Below are 15,243 nucleotides of genomic sequence, written 5' to 3'. Positions count from 1 at the left end.
AACATTTCCCAGTTACCTAACATTCCCAGTTTACATTTATAAGCAATCATACTAAGTTGAGTTACACAAGATCACACACTCTTAAGTGGCAGAGCCAGAACTTGACCTCGAAATCCCAACTACAATACAAACTTTTATTTAAATAAGGGGGAAAAAAAGCTATTGTACAAATATTACTCTTCAGGTGCAGCCTGTAGAGCCATGGCTATGGATGCTTAGGTTCAGAAGTACTTCTATAGATTCTTAGGTTTAGAGATGATACCATCTGGATATCTTTGCTTGAACCGGGCAACCACATCTGGGTCTAGTAGATGGATCCCATCCAGTTGGTTTCCAAGGGTGATCCTGAAGCAAGGGGAAAGACAGGGCAAGCCAAAAATCCTGGAATTTAAAGGCTTAATACTGTTAAAAGATGTGTTCTTTTCATTAAGTCTGCCTATCATCTCAATAGGCTTCTGAATATCTGTGCCAATTCTTTTATAAAGATAGTATATGGTACTAAGGCTGGTAAGAAATTGGGCAGATTCTGATGTTAAAAGAGGCTGGATCTGTACTAATTAAGGGTTAATAACTTACAGCTAACTAGGTCTACATCACAAAGTTATGCTGCCAGTGACTACTCTGGATGAGTAACATGCTAGCAGCATGTCTTTTAAAGCTCTACCTATAGGATGAAAGACTAAAATTGTTGACAGATTAAATAGGTTCTCAGTAACCACCAGGGGGCAGATTCAGTACATGCAGTAGAATAATGAAGAGCTTTAGGGGTGGAGACCTTAAGAGCAGTGTTTAAATCTTAAAAACCTTTTGGTTTTCCAGTGAATGCTGGTCGCTTAAGAATCCTCTGAAGCCCATTTACAGACTAGTGGAAGTGAGGTGACGCTCTGCTGCTGCTGCTACTAAGTCGCTTCAGTTGTGTCCGACTCTGTGTGACCCCAGAGACAGCAGCCCACCAGGCTTCCCCGTCCCTGGGATTCTCCAGGCAAGAACACTGGAGTGGGTTGCCATTTCTTTCTCCAATGCATGAAAGTGAAAAGTGAAAGTGAAGTCGCTCAGTCGTTCCCGACTCTTAGCGACCCCATGGACTGCAGCCTACCAGGCTCCTCGGTCCATGGATTTTCCAGGCAAGAGTACTGGAGTGGGGTGCCATTGCCTTCTCCGAAGGTGATGCTCTACTAACTTATATATTTGACCATAAACAGTTGTGCCCTTGGGGGCTAGCATGTTCTCTGGTCTCCTTACCAGTTGGGTTGCACATTGTGTGGTCGTCCAAATAACTCAATCTTGCGAGTGCCAGGGGACAGTCTTTCAATCATGCCATAGATTTCATCTGGTTTATGACTAGTGGAACGAACCTAAGAAATAAAAGCTCGAGCTACTTTTAAGTTACCCAAGATAGCAATTCTAGGCCTTTCCACTTATGTTTATGATCCCAATGAGAAAACCTGGAATAAGAATATACCTGACTAGAACAGCTGATTTAAAATGTGGCTCTTTGGATGCCTGGGGAAAGCACGTACCTCAGCTACGATCACATCACAATCCAGACCCTGGTTGAAGCCTTGGGGATTTCCTTTGACACCAACCTGCTCACCAGAGAACAGAATGATGAAAAATTTATGAAAGTTTTATGAAACCCCAGTATTTGAACTGTTTCTCAATAAGAAATCAAACAACTCCTATTTTTCGCTCCATCTAATGTATTGGGCCCCCTGCTGCTCACCAAGCAGTGTTCCTTCCCATGGTTCAACCAGTGACCTGTACGGCCTGTTCGAATGATGCGCTGCAGTTGATTTGTCTTCACCCAGATAATTTCATCTACCCGTTCATAACTGTGGGATATAAGAAAAGAATCAGAACTTTAATCAGGCTTTCACAGTTTAAGGATGATACCATCTACTCTACAGAGGCAAGAAATCACAGTATACTCTGAAAGAAGGAAACCCTATCAACTACATATTTCCCTCAGAAGAAAAGAACAGTGATGGCTACTTACCCCCAGAGGTTCAGACATTCTCTGCCCAACTCCATGGCCCTGGAAAGAAATAAGGGTTAAACAGCTACTTCCATGGCAGTATTTTTTCTCCCTTCAAGATATATGTGTTGTTTTCAGTAGACATTCAGTGAACATTTACATGCAAGACACCATTGGGGCAAGAGAATGGATCTAAGAATGAAAAGGCAAAACATAGTATCTATTCTCAATGGTCTTACCTTTCACAAGAAACAAATGTAGAGCTAAACAGAATTCATGGTATCATTTGTATTATAAACAGGCATCAGATCTCAGTAGGTAAGAAAGGCTGACTGAGTCATAAGTTTAATAGAGCTAGAAAGACCCAAGATTTTATCCCCACCCAGTACTCACTCTGTACTATATCTGCCCATACCTACATATCTTTGAACTGCATTACCTGCCTGTGACCCAGAGGAAGAGAAAGCCATCATCCTGCAGTACTGGTATGTTGAGCCTGCGCATCTCATCATCTGTCAGGGTCCCATAGGGCAGCTCCATGTGAATATCCCAGGGTGGGTCAGCCATCACAACTGCAAACTTGCCCAAGATACTGACGTCCAGGTAGCGGATATCACAACAGATCCACTGCATGAGGTGGTATTTGGTCATCTTCCCTTCCTTCACTCTCCGATTCATGGCCCCAGTCCCTCTTTTTCCATTGGATTTTCCTGTTCCCTCATATGCTATATATCCCGCTCCATTCCCAATCAGCAAGGGAGATTGCTGATTATGCCTTGCTTTCCTACATGTATGGCTGCTCTACTGAGATAAAGGTCCTTAAGTTGAGGTTAAGTTTTCTGAGCAGACAGGTACCTGAGGTGGGAAGAGTCTATCTGCACTGGAGTCACCTCCAACGCTCTGTGTAAGGGCAAGCTCTTGGCTTGGTGTATGGTCTTTGCTTCCAGGAGCCTCAGAATCCATGCAAGCATCAATTTCATAGTGAACATATTTGCAGGTATCCATGTGGAAACATGTGTTAAGGAAAGAGCAGTCTCCTAATGACTCATCAGTGTGTTTATTGATGATCCGTCTGGGGAAATAGTAAGGGACAGTTGGAATCAATATGGTGTTCCAGTTAGATCCCCCAGTTCAAGTTCTAAACTGTTGCAAAATTTGCAATCTTTCACTATCATCAGAGCTTCCTCTCAGAGTTTTCAGATAAGGAAAGCAGGTGATATTAAAATCTGTAATTTACAATAAAGAAATGTTTTTCAATTCCTCTCTGAGCAAAAACTTAACTTCCTTATGACAGGAATAAAGCTCTGACCTAAGAGGCCAGGTTCTTGTTTCTCCTAAGACTGTCCTTCTAGAGAACTTTAACTTTCCCTGGGGATCAAAGACAGAGATATCCTGCTATTGCAAGAAAAGAGCAATTTTTTTTTTTTTAATCTCATATCTTTTGGAGAATGCAGCCTGTATTCCCTCCCATAGAACACTACTTCTGAAAGTGTACCTTCAGAATCTCGAAGTCTTAGACAAACCATATTAAAAGCACTTAATAACAGTATTAAAGACAAACCCAATGAGTGGAAGGACCATGCTTAAAAAACGACTGCTTCTAGAAGACCCAGCCAACCCTCTTCCCCTCAAAAGACCTGAAGTGCAGCTTTCGACAGGGCCGGTCAGCATCACTGGCTTTCATACACTCCTCCTTGGTTCCATAGTCACAGAACTCTTGAACTTGAGCCCGACCTCGTGAGCGAAACTTTTCAACAATGGATTGTTCCTTGGCTGTTGTAGTATTTAGTAACTCTAGGATCTCCTGACTAACCTGGGTGATAGAAGAAACCTTCGTCTGGAAAGGGTTCGTAGATAAAATTAGCCCTTAAACCACCTCTGCAAATTCTACTTGACATCAATGTCCTATGCTGCTGCTGCTGCTAAGTCACTTCAGTTGTGTCCGACTCTGTGCGACCCCAGAGACGGCAGCCCACCAGGCTCCCCTGTCCCTGGGATTCTCCAGGCAAGAACACTGGAGTGGGTTGCCATTTCCTTCTCCAATGCATGAAAGGGGTCAATAAACTACATTAATATGAGAAAACCCAGGAGAAGAGATTTTTCATGGATTTAGTCCTTTCTCACAAATCTGCACTTGGGATGAAATTAAAATATATGCAGAGCAGTTCCTGCTGCTAAGCATTAAGCTAAGCTCCCCTCCCCAGGAAAGCATTCTTTTCAACCAAAACCACTTATATTTAATACGTACTGAAGCAAGACACAGTGCTGATAAGCACTTTACTGTTTGGTTCAGAGCCTAGGCAACAATTCTACACGGTGGGTGGGACAGGTGGGAGGTGGTATTCTAGTTAGTCTCACAAATGAAAAGACTAAGCCTCGAGAGAATTGTTCAAATTTATACAGCTAGAAATAGGAAATGGCTAATTCATGTGGGTCCGAAATATTCTTCCAAACCAGTGAAAAAGACCCAGTGAAAAAGATTCTCTAAATCCGAGTTCTCAGCATTTGGTGCACTGATGATGTTTTTGGCCAGATAATTCTTTGTGGGTTAACCTACTAAGATTATAGGATGCTGTGCAGCATCCCTTGCCTCTCTACCCAATAGGTATCTGTAGCACTCCTGTGTTGTGACAACCAAAAACGTCTCCAGACTTTGCAAAACGTCCCCTGGGCATTAGGAGGGAGGGTAATATCATCCTCAGTTGAGAACCACTGCTCTAAACCCTCAATTCTAAGAACTGCTCTTTGCCCCTAGGAGTAAATTCTTCTCAACCAATGCTAAAATTCAAAGTATAAGTGTGAAAACACTTCTATCTACCCCTACCTTCTTGCTCTGTTGTTCCTTAGTAGATTGTTGGTTAAGAAGGCTCTCTATCTCCAGATCAACATCTGAGGCAGCATGTTTTCTTGATTTCTTGGTTGGCTCCTTGGCTACTTCTGATGCTGAAGAGGCCAGACCAGAGGCCAAAGAGCTAGTAAAGGCAGCTGCTGTGGTGGAGTCCTGCTCTGCACGCCGCTTCTGCCCTGCAATAGTCCCTGCTACCTCCCCAGGGCCCTTCTTTTCTGCCACAGCACCCATCATGGCGGAGAGCTTGGAATGATCAGCATAGGTCACAAGAGTGGGATGTGCATCATCTTGTAGGAGACTTCGCTTTACTTCGATCAACTCCTGAGCCGCAAACTTCTGTAGGAGGCTTTCTACCCCATCCTGAGTGGCAGGGGCATCTGGCTAAGGAAGGAAGGCAGGAGGGAAAGTGTTAAAACCCTGACCATGAACTGATGAAAAACAGTGGCAATTCCCAACCTTGCCTTATGATGTCAGTACCGTGGAGATGGCAAGACGGATGGACACAGCATCAGTGGGCAATGTTAGTGACAGATCAGAGAGGTGGTGTAGCAACTTCTTCTCTAATTCAGGGTCTGTAGCTAGTTCAGGAACTGCTGAAGCTGTACTGGGCTTAGGGCCACCAGAAGTGGGTGCAGCAGGTACTGGGCTGTCGCTACGGAAGGTTGGAGACAGTGCTGCCTCTGGATTCCGAAGATCTAGGAGTGAAGAGACGTGAAAATGAAAAAAGGCAACCACTGTCAATCTACACATTCCTCAGGAATTCAGATTTCCAGCATTTACAACACAGTCCTTTCATTTCGTGCAGAAAATTCTCTGACCAGATTTAGCACTAGATACGAACAAAGCTAGTGGAGGTGATAGAATTCCAGTTGAGCTGTTCCAAATCCTGAAAGATGATGCTGTGAAAGTGCTGCACTCAATATGCCAGCAAATTTGGAAAACTCAGCAGTGGCCACAGGACTGGAAAAGGTCAGTTTTCATTCCAATCCCAAAGAAAGGCAATGCCAAAGAATGCTCAAACTACCGCACAATTGCACTCATCTCACATGCTAGTAAAGTAAAGCTCCAAATTCTCCAAGCCAGGCTTCAGCAATATGTGAACAGTGAACTTTCTGATGTTCAAGCTGGTTTTAGAAAAGGCAGAGGAACCAGAGATCAAATTGCCAACATCCGCTGGATCATGGAAAAAGCAAGAGAGTTCCAGAAAAACATCTATTTCTGCTTTATTGACTATGCCAAAGCCTTTGACTGTGTGGATCCCAATAAACTGTGGAAAATTCTGAAAGAGATGGGAATATCAGACCACCTGATCTGCCTCTTGAGAAATTTGTACGCAGGTCAGAAAGCAACAGTTAGAACTGGACATGGAACAACAGACTGGTTCCAAATAGGAAAAGGAGTACGTCAAGGCTGTATATTGTCACCCTGTGTATTTAACTTATATGCAGAGTACATCATGAGAAACACTGGACTGGAAGAAGCACAAGATGGAATCAAGATTGCCGGGAGAAATATCAATCACCTCAGATATGCAGATGACACCACCCTTATGGCAGAAAGTGAAGAGGAACTAAAAAGCCTCTTGATGAAGGTGAAAGTGGAGAGTGAAAAAGTTGGCTTAAAGCTCAACATTCAGAAAACGAAGATCATGGCATCTGGTCCCATCACTTCATGGGAAATAGATGGGGAAACAGTGGAAACAGTGTCAGACTTTATTTTTCTGGGCTCCCAAATCACTGCAGATGCTGACTGCAGCCATGAAATTAAAAGACGCTTACTCCTTGGAAGGAAAGTTATGACCAACCTAGATAGCATATTCAAAAGCAGAGCCGTTACATTGCCAACAAAGGTCCATCTAGTCAAGGCTATGGTTTTTCCTGTGGTCATGTATGGATGTGAGAGTTGGACTGTGAAGAAGGCTGAGCACCGAAGAATTGATGCTTTTGAACTGTGGTGTTGGAGAAGACTCTTGAGAGTCCCTTGGACTGCAAGGAGATCCAACCAGTCCATTCTGAAGGAGATCAGCCCTGGAATTTCTTTGGAAGGAATGATGCTGAAGCTGAAACTCCAGTACTTTGGCCACCTCATGCGGAGAGTTGACTCATTGGAAAAGACTCTGATGCTGGGAGGGATTGGGGGCAGGAGGAGAAGAGGACGACAGAGGATGAGATGGCTGGATGGCATCACCGACTCGATGGACAGGAGTCTGAGTGAACTCCGAGTGTTGGTGATGGACAGGGAGGCCTGGCGTGCTGCAATTCATGGGGTCACAAAGAGTCCGACACGACTGAGCGACTGATCTGATCTGACCCTTTATTAAATCACACCCAAGCATTCACTGCTTTGCCAAGATAAATTTTCTGGGATCTGCTTACTCTTTCTATGTTGGGTGAGAAGTATTTCCTAATTTCATTCCTTGCTCTGCTTCAAAGGAAATAAATTAGCAGCTTGGTAGATTTAAATGTCCATACCACCTCCCTTCAGTCACGCTAAATGACAACTGATATAATCAACCTGAATTTATCAAGAATATTTTCACCAACCTAAACTGTGATGAGATCTTTTTGAAGAACTGAGTTCGAGTTTTAATGAATAAAGCCCGCTGGACATCAGAGAGTATAAAAAATGACAGTGTTGGGGGTTATAACTCAAACACAAAAATTTTATAGAACTACTGAAGCCCTGGTCACCAATAATAGTTCCTGAGTATATTCCTATAACCTACTCTAGTACTTCAAAAGCTGGGTAGCCATCACAACCTTAACAAGATTTAAGAAACTCAAATTAGGACAACATATTACCTTTGGGAAAGCCTAATATCTGTGATTATTTAAAATACAAGTGAAATATTAAACATTCAGGATCTATACTGGAATTCTGTTAAATACTATCTAAGCGGCCACGGGGTCACTAGGAGTCGGACAGGACTGAGCGACTTTACTTTCACTTTTCACTTTCATGCATTGGAGAAGGAAATGGCAACCCACTCCAGTGTTCTTGCCAGGAGAATCTCAGGGATGGAGAAGCCTGGTGGGCTGCTGTCTATGGGGTTGCACAGAGTCGGACACGACTGAAGCAACTTAGCAGCAGCAGCAGCAGCAAGTGGCCACTAGTTTACATTTAGAGGTATTTTAGTTACTTAGAAATTTCCACTCTAATAGAACTGACTTCAAAAAATTTAGCTCAGAATTCCAAGGAAAATGGAGCTTAACTATACCAAACACCTTACAGGAACAGTTACATTTTAGGAAAATAAGTTATACCCTATGTGGAAAAGAGACTCCACAATTTCATACTAGCTGAAAACATTAAATAATTGACAGAGTTTTTTTCACCTTGCTCACTGATGATTCTTTTATGTTGTGCTGAACCTCAGACTAGAACAAGTTCCTTGTTTTGTTTTGGCAAGGAGGTGTTGTACACATAGAAATCATGGAAGCACTTTGAAGGTCTGGATGGGAAAGTCTGAGAGCAAGCAATCTAAGCTAAAGATAACATATGAAATTTAAGCGACAATTACTATTTAGCTTACTTGGAAGATTACAGGCACAATTCTTACACTGAATAGGATTGAACTGGTAACTACTCAAGTCCCTTGCAACTGAGAGATTCTAATAAATCTGAGCTAAAAATACCCCAATTATAATTTACACTAGTTTCAAACTCTGAGCTTTTAAAAAAATCAGTCAAATTTAAAATTTCTTCAGAAGAAACCAAAAATTTCTTTCATTAAGTAACCTAACCTAGCAAAATTAATGATGAAACCTTATTATTATAGCAGAAAAAATACAAAGTGTTTTAAAATTAGCATTTCAGGCATTACATGCACAGTTTTATACATTATGTACTGACCATTTTAACTCATGATGTATGCTAAAGGGAGCAAATTATATAAGGTATTAAAGAGTTTGAGGGACTTCCATGGTGCTCCAGCGGCTAAGACTCCATGCTAACAATGCAGGGGGCCTGTGTTCGATCCTTGGTTAGGGAACTATATCCTATATGCTGCAACTAAGAGTTTGCATGCCACAACTGAAGATCCCACATATTGCAACATGCCGCATGGAAGACAGAAAATACCGAGTGCCATAACTAAGACCCAGCAGCACAGCCAAATAAATAATTTGATAATAGAAAGAGCTGTGCAGTTTTGAAACTTGTTAATATTTTAGATAAACTATATAAATTATCCATATCCCCCCCTTTATATTTAAACATTACTTGCCAGGTACCTTTAATATTCTTTTGCCATTAGTATGAGTTTTATTTCTTTAATAAGGACCTAAGCACCCTATGCTGCTGCCAAGTCGCTTCAGTCATGTCTGACTCTGTGCGACCCCATAGACGGCAGCCCACCAGGCTCCCCCGTCCCTGGGATTCTCCAGGCAAGAACACTGGAGTGGGTCTCTATTATGTCTTTTTTTAACCACTTAATTGTGATTAGCATGTAAAAAGTTGTATATCTTAACATATACAACTCAGTGAGTTTGGAGACAGTCTACACTCATTAAATCATTACCACCACCAAGGCCATAACCGTATCTGTCATTTCCCAAAAGTTTCTTTCTGCTGCCTTTATTATTATTTTTGTGTATCTGGTAAGACCACTTAACACAGGATCTACCCCCTTAGAAAATGTTAAGTATACAACACAGTCCTGTTAACCATAGGCACTACACACTGTGTAAGAGATCTCCAGAACTTATTTATCTTGCATAACTGAGATTCTGTACCCTTTTACTATCACCTCTCCATTTTTCCCCTTCCCTAGGCCTTAGCAATCACCACTCTACTTCTATGACTTTGACAATTTTAGATTCCACATGTCAAATACAATCTAAGTGAGACCATACAGTATTTGCATCTGACTTAGTTCACTTATCATAATGTCCTCCAGATCCACCCATGCTGTCACAGATGGCTGGATTTCCTCCTACTTTTAGCTGTGAAACATCCCATTGCATGTATATTTCATGTTTTCTTTATCCACTTATCCATCAATGGATGTTTAGGTTGCTTCCATATCTTGGCTGTATGTGAACATAAATAATGTTACAATGAGCGTGGATGTGCAGGTATCTCCTTGAAATCCTTATTTCAAATCCTTTGAATTCCTAAAAGTGAAACTGCTAGATCATATGGTAATTCTATTTTTTTCCTTACTGAGGAACTTCCATACTGTTTTCCATAGTGGCTACGCCAGTTTACATTCCCATTATCGGTGAATCAGGATTCCCTTTTCTTGCTAACACTTTTCTTTTTTTAATAACAAGTTTGAGATGATATCTTATTATGGTTATGATTTGCATTCCCCTGATGATTAGTGATGTTGAACAAGTTTTCAAACACCTGTTGGTCATTTGCATGTCTTCTTTGGAGACCTATTACCTTTTAAATTAGCATATTTTGCTTGTTTCTTGCCCTTCTGACTTAAAATAAGTGTTGTCACTGATTAAAGTAAATAGTAAGCATTTTCCATAATTTCAACATTTCAATCAGTGTTTCATTCTTGTTAATGTAATCTAACCCAAATTCTGTTCAGGAACACACTTATTCACTGTCACATTACTTTCCTTTTTGCCACAATGGTTCTTGAGATGCTTGGCTTAAATATGCAATAATACCACATTATTTCCATGATAAACATTTTGTTGATTGAATTTATTTTAAATGAAGTCCAGAATCTAATAGTTCAAAGAATAAAGCAATCTACTTGACATTATTACATCTATTATCATATTTAAAATAACAATGTATAAATTTGGTTGGATCTTAATGCTGGTTAGATACTTGGTTAGATGTTCATTTTCTACCAACTAGTTTATCAGACTTTTCATGCAAATGTTACATGCTATTTCTAAAATATACTACACGTTTTTTCATGTAAACTTTCAACACCTAGCAGACATTATCTCAGTGAGGAAAAGCACTGACTTTGTTCCGATGTTAATATCATTAAGTTGAAAAGATACTATGAAGACTGTAATATAAACATTTCTTACAATTTTTGCTTTCTCTACTAACAAAATTTATATGTTCTTTGAGTTATGTTTAATGACTTTTTCTTACAGCAAGAACTCTATGATAAAGAACCACTTTAACATATATTTTCAATCCCTAGAATTGGATACAAATCTTTTTTTCTTTTTGGTAATTTTTCCAATACTTAAGTTTTAATACAGTTCTGTGATTCTGGTTATGAATCCTTATGTTAGTAACACCTCCTGGGAGTATTCTTTTCATTGCATTCAGGACATGGAGCTGAAAATAGCTCTTTTAAGGTTACTAGGAGGAGGAGGCTCACATTTAATATTTGGAACAAAATTTAACAGCTGATTAATGTAACTGTTATTTATAGATGGGCTTGAGCAACTCTGAATTCCCTGAAGTCAAACACAAATTTGTGCACAGATACACAAATTTGGGGGAAAGATTCCAACCCTTTATCATTCTTAAAATGGGTTATGGGCGGAAAATAATTAGGAATCCCTGAGTTCCAACTCCTTCAGAAAGTATCCGTTCAGTTATTAATTCAGTACATTTATTGAGCACTTCCATTATGCTGGTAACTATGTTGATTCTCCACTTCTAATCTAATGAAAAATATAATGTGTTGGGCTCAGCAAAGGAATACTTAATACTTGAGTTTTAAGAGCTCTGTTGAAGATAGATAAAATACTAGCTTGAAGACATAAAAATATGGCCAGATTGTGAACTTGCTGACCTCTAAAACATGTCAATATCCATATTCACATCTTCAATTCCATTGATGAAATACATTGAGCAGTTCACATATTCACTATGTGCTAAGCTGTGCCATGTATGGATGTGAGAGTTGAACTGTGAAGAAAGCTGAGTGCTGAAGAATTGATGCTTTTGAACTGTGGTGTTGGAGAAGACTCTTGAGAGTCCCTTGGACTGCAAGGAGATCCAACTAGTCCATTCTAAAGGAGATCAGTCCTGGGTGTTCTTTGGAAGGACTGAGCTAAAGCTTAAACTCCAGTACTTTGGCCACCTCATGTGAAGAGTTGACTCATTGGAAAAGACTCTGATGCTGGGAGAGATTCGGGGCAGGAGGAGAAGGGGACGACAGCGGATGAGATGGCTGGATGGCATCACCGACTCGATGGACAACATGAGTTTGAGTGAACTCCAGGAGATGGTGATGGACAGGGAGGCCTGGAGTGCTGTGGTTCATGGGGTCGCAAAGAATCGGACACGACTGAGCGACTGAACTGAACTGAACTGAAGCTGCGCCAAGTTTATTTTGTTTCAATTAATGAAATAAACATTTATTGAAAGTAATAATCCTCATTTCAGAAATCTACTTTATTCTATGGAAAACAGTGTGGCAGCTCCTAAGCAAATTAAAAATAGAATTACCATATGCTCCAGCAATTCCACTTCTGTTATATGTCCAAAAAAGTTGAAAACAGAATCTTGAAGCGATAACCTGTTACACCCGTATTCACAGCAGCATTATTCACAATAGCCAAAATGTGGAAGCAACCCTCAAGTATCCGCCAATGGATAAATGGATAAAGAAAATGTGGTATATACATACAATGGAATATTATTCAGCTTTAAAAAGGAAGGAAATTATGACACGTGCTACAACATAGATGAACCTTGAGGATGTGCTAAAGGAAATCAGTCAAACACTTCATGATTCCATTTTCACAAGGTATCTAGAGTAGTCAAACTCACAGAAACAAGGTAGAATGGTGGTTGCCAGGGACTGGGATGAAGGGAGAATAGTGAATTTCAGTTTTGCAAGACAAAAGAATTTTGGAGACTGGTTGCACAACAATGTGAATATATATCACACTATCAACTATACATTTTAAAATGGTTAGATGGTATTTTATGGTATGTGTACTTTTGCCATAATTTTTTTTTAAGTTATACCTTAAAAATGCCAAGCTAACAAAGGTCTCCCAGTGATTCTTTGTTCATAATATTTTGCATTTATTAATGACATGGATACATTTCAGTTTATTTAAACATCCTTGTCTTTTAATATTGAGCTCATCAGTAAATAATTAAGTATCAGATTTCAGTAACCCTATAAAAATATAGATGTGGTAAGAACATTTTTATTTCCTGTGAGAAAAGAACTAAATGATCTGAATTTTCATGTAGCCTTTGGTTATATCTTACATGACAAACTGGTTAAGAGAGTGTTTCACAATGTTTTCCTAAGAATCCTAACCATTAAAGAAACAGATTCTTTGGAATAACCAAAATAACTCAATGGAAGAACAATGATAGGCTGGCTGACTTAATTTGTGTGTTTCATCTCTACCTATCCCCTAAAGACCAAATAGGCCCATCAAAGCTCTGGGCTAGAAGGTAATATATGTTTAATCACAAACTCAAAAACCATTTTACAGGAATCTAAATTATATCAAGTGGCTATACTAAAAGTCTTAACCATATTTTATTAAGTGGATGTACAAATCAAGAGATATTTATATTCCAAAAGAATACTTATGTTCAAGGGAGAATAGATCTTGCTTTCAAAATTATTAAACATGCTCAGCAAGGACCCTGATGAAGTTTTCAGACTCTAGTGGTTGGATTTGCATACAGCACAAAGTTTGGTTAATACCAAAGTGTGGTTAATACCATGTAAAAGTGAAGTGGAATTTCTATTAATTAATCCTTGGTAATATGACTTGCACTTCTTCCTCTACTTGCTCTGCCCTCTTACCATCTCTTTAGTTATTTAAGTCCTATATAGCCACTGAGACCAAATTCCAAGTGTCAACTCTTCCATGATGCCTTCACTGACTAGACTGACTCTTGTTAGTTCTACCTTCACTATGCTCATTGTGGAATTAATTCATTTGGCATTTTACATATACCATCGTGTATTTCTGACTTCTCCTTTATTCCCAACTAAATTTTAAACTCCTTGAGGGCAGGGACACGGTCTAATTTTTGTCTAACTAGACTCATGTAGATACTCGATAGATGTCCACTTATTTTGGTGTAAGAGTCCTGCCAAGGCATCTTTTAGTTTCAAGGGCCAGAATACAAGTGCATAGACCTAATATACTTCAACACAAGATTTAGAAATGGACTCGGGTATACTGATAAACAATGCAAGTTGCCACAAGAGTGGTACGTACTCATTATCCTTGCAGATCTTTAATTGATTTGCTTTAGATAATTAGGTGTTTGTGTAGGGGATGTGGTATGAGTAGACAATCTTTTGAGGTTCCTTCAAGTTTTAAGACTGTGACACGGGTCAATAGGAGGGGAGAAAAAGTTTCAAAACAAATGTTTTCAGATTCCTGCTCGGTGTGTAAATGGCTAAACCAATGCCACTTCCTTTTACTCATTCAGCAACATCGAGTGCCAACTCTGTGAGGACCACTGAACTGGGCACTGTAGATATAAAGGCTCAGTACTTGTTCTCACGGTGCCCAGAATCGCAAAGAAACGACCAATACAAAGCAATTGCTATAACCAAGGGAAGAACAAAGCGCTATGGGAGTTAACCATAAAAAGGAACTTGCTGCTTCAAGGAATAGGGGCTGAAAGGCCTAGCAAACGGGACGCTCTCGTAGACTTAAGAAACGTCAGTCAACGAGATGGGGGGACGCGAAGATGCGAAGGGAGCTTCCGACCTGGGAAAGAGAACTGGAGGAACCAGAGCCCAGGGTGAGAAGAAGCCGCTACTACCTGCAGGAAAATGAAGCATCTGTGCTGCTGAGGGGGAAGAGAACCGGAACCAATGTATGAAGCGTTAAAGAAACAGACGTTTGAGGAAAGGCACCAACTCGGGAGCTTTTTTCTCCAGGGTTCCCTCAAGCCCTCTCTAGCCTCATCGGCCCCAACAACCCCGCGCCTCACCCAAGTGCCCCGAGTCCTGCTTCCGCCTCCGCTGCAGCCTCTCCCGCAGTGAGTCCAGCTGCTTTTTGTGGGCCTGGATAGAGCTCCACGTGTCCGACATTTCAGTCTCGTGGCCCGGCCACGTCTCCAACCAGGCACGGCGGACTAGCGCTTCCCAGTTCTGGCTTCAAGAAATTGCCTAACTCTCTCACGCGGACACCCTCAAGGCTAGCCGGAAAGAGATCCCAGCAGATACTATGGAGGGAAAGTCACTTCCGGTTTCCCTCTCCCTTTGAAGCTGAAATGAGAGCCACCATAAGTGTTGGCAGAATGGCAGATATGTTTTTTACAGGCGCTCTTTCGCGCTTCCGGGTGCGTTGAGGCTGTGGTTGCCGTGTTGGTGTCTGGCAAAGCTGCCATGTTGCTTATAGCCGCGCATGCGGCCATGTGGAGTATTAGGAAATGCGTCCGAGTGAGTTAAGGTGGCGCTCCAGGGCAGCATGTGTAATCCCGATTTTTGAAATGAAGGATCACTAATTACTTTGGACAGTTTGACACTAGCATACCTTTGCCACTAAAG

At 40.8% G+C, this 15,243-nt stretch overlaps 1 protein-coding gene across 2 annotated transcripts; it reads right to left on the bottom strand.

Annotated features, from left to right (window-relative positions):
• Window positions 1-107: 107 nt before the first annotated feature.
• On the bottom strand, window positions 108-14,923 carry METTL3 (methyltransferase like 3). Of its 2 annotated transcripts, XM_027553347.1 has the most exons (11): window positions 14,685-14,923; window positions 5,301-5,518; window positions 4,800-5,204; window positions 3,613-3,788; window positions 2,831-3,047; window positions 2,415-2,602; window positions 1,997-2,035; window positions 1,724-1,832; window positions 1,521-1,586; window positions 1,243-1,355; window positions 108-345 (listed from the first exon to the last, which is right to left on the bottom strand). In XM_027553347.1, exons 1-11 carry the CDS (start codon window positions 14,782-14,784, stop codon window positions 234-236), a joined length of 1,743 nt encoding a protein of 580 aa, XP_027409148.1. In that variant the 5' UTR covers window positions 14,785-14,923; the 3' UTR covers window positions 108-233. The 2 variants fall into 2 exon arrangements, with proteins under 2 accessions (XP_027409148.1, XP_027409149.1); XM_027553348.1 differs by lacking the exon at window positions 1,243-1,355 and having other exon boundaries at window positions 114-345.
• Between the last annotated feature and the right edge of the window lie 320 nt (window positions 14,924-15,243).

Source organism: Bos indicus x Bos taurus, chromosome 10, assembly GCF_003369695.1.
Source record: "Bos indicus x Bos taurus breed Angus x Brahman F1 hybrid chromosome 10, Bos_hybrid_MaternalHap_v2.0, whole genome shotgun sequence".
NCBI classification, from domain to species: Eukaryota; Metazoa; Chordata; class Mammalia; order Artiodactyla; family Bovidae; genus Bos; species Bos indicus x Bos taurus.
Note: the sequence above shows the minus strand (reverse complement) of the source record. Positions and strands in the feature narration are given on the sequence as shown.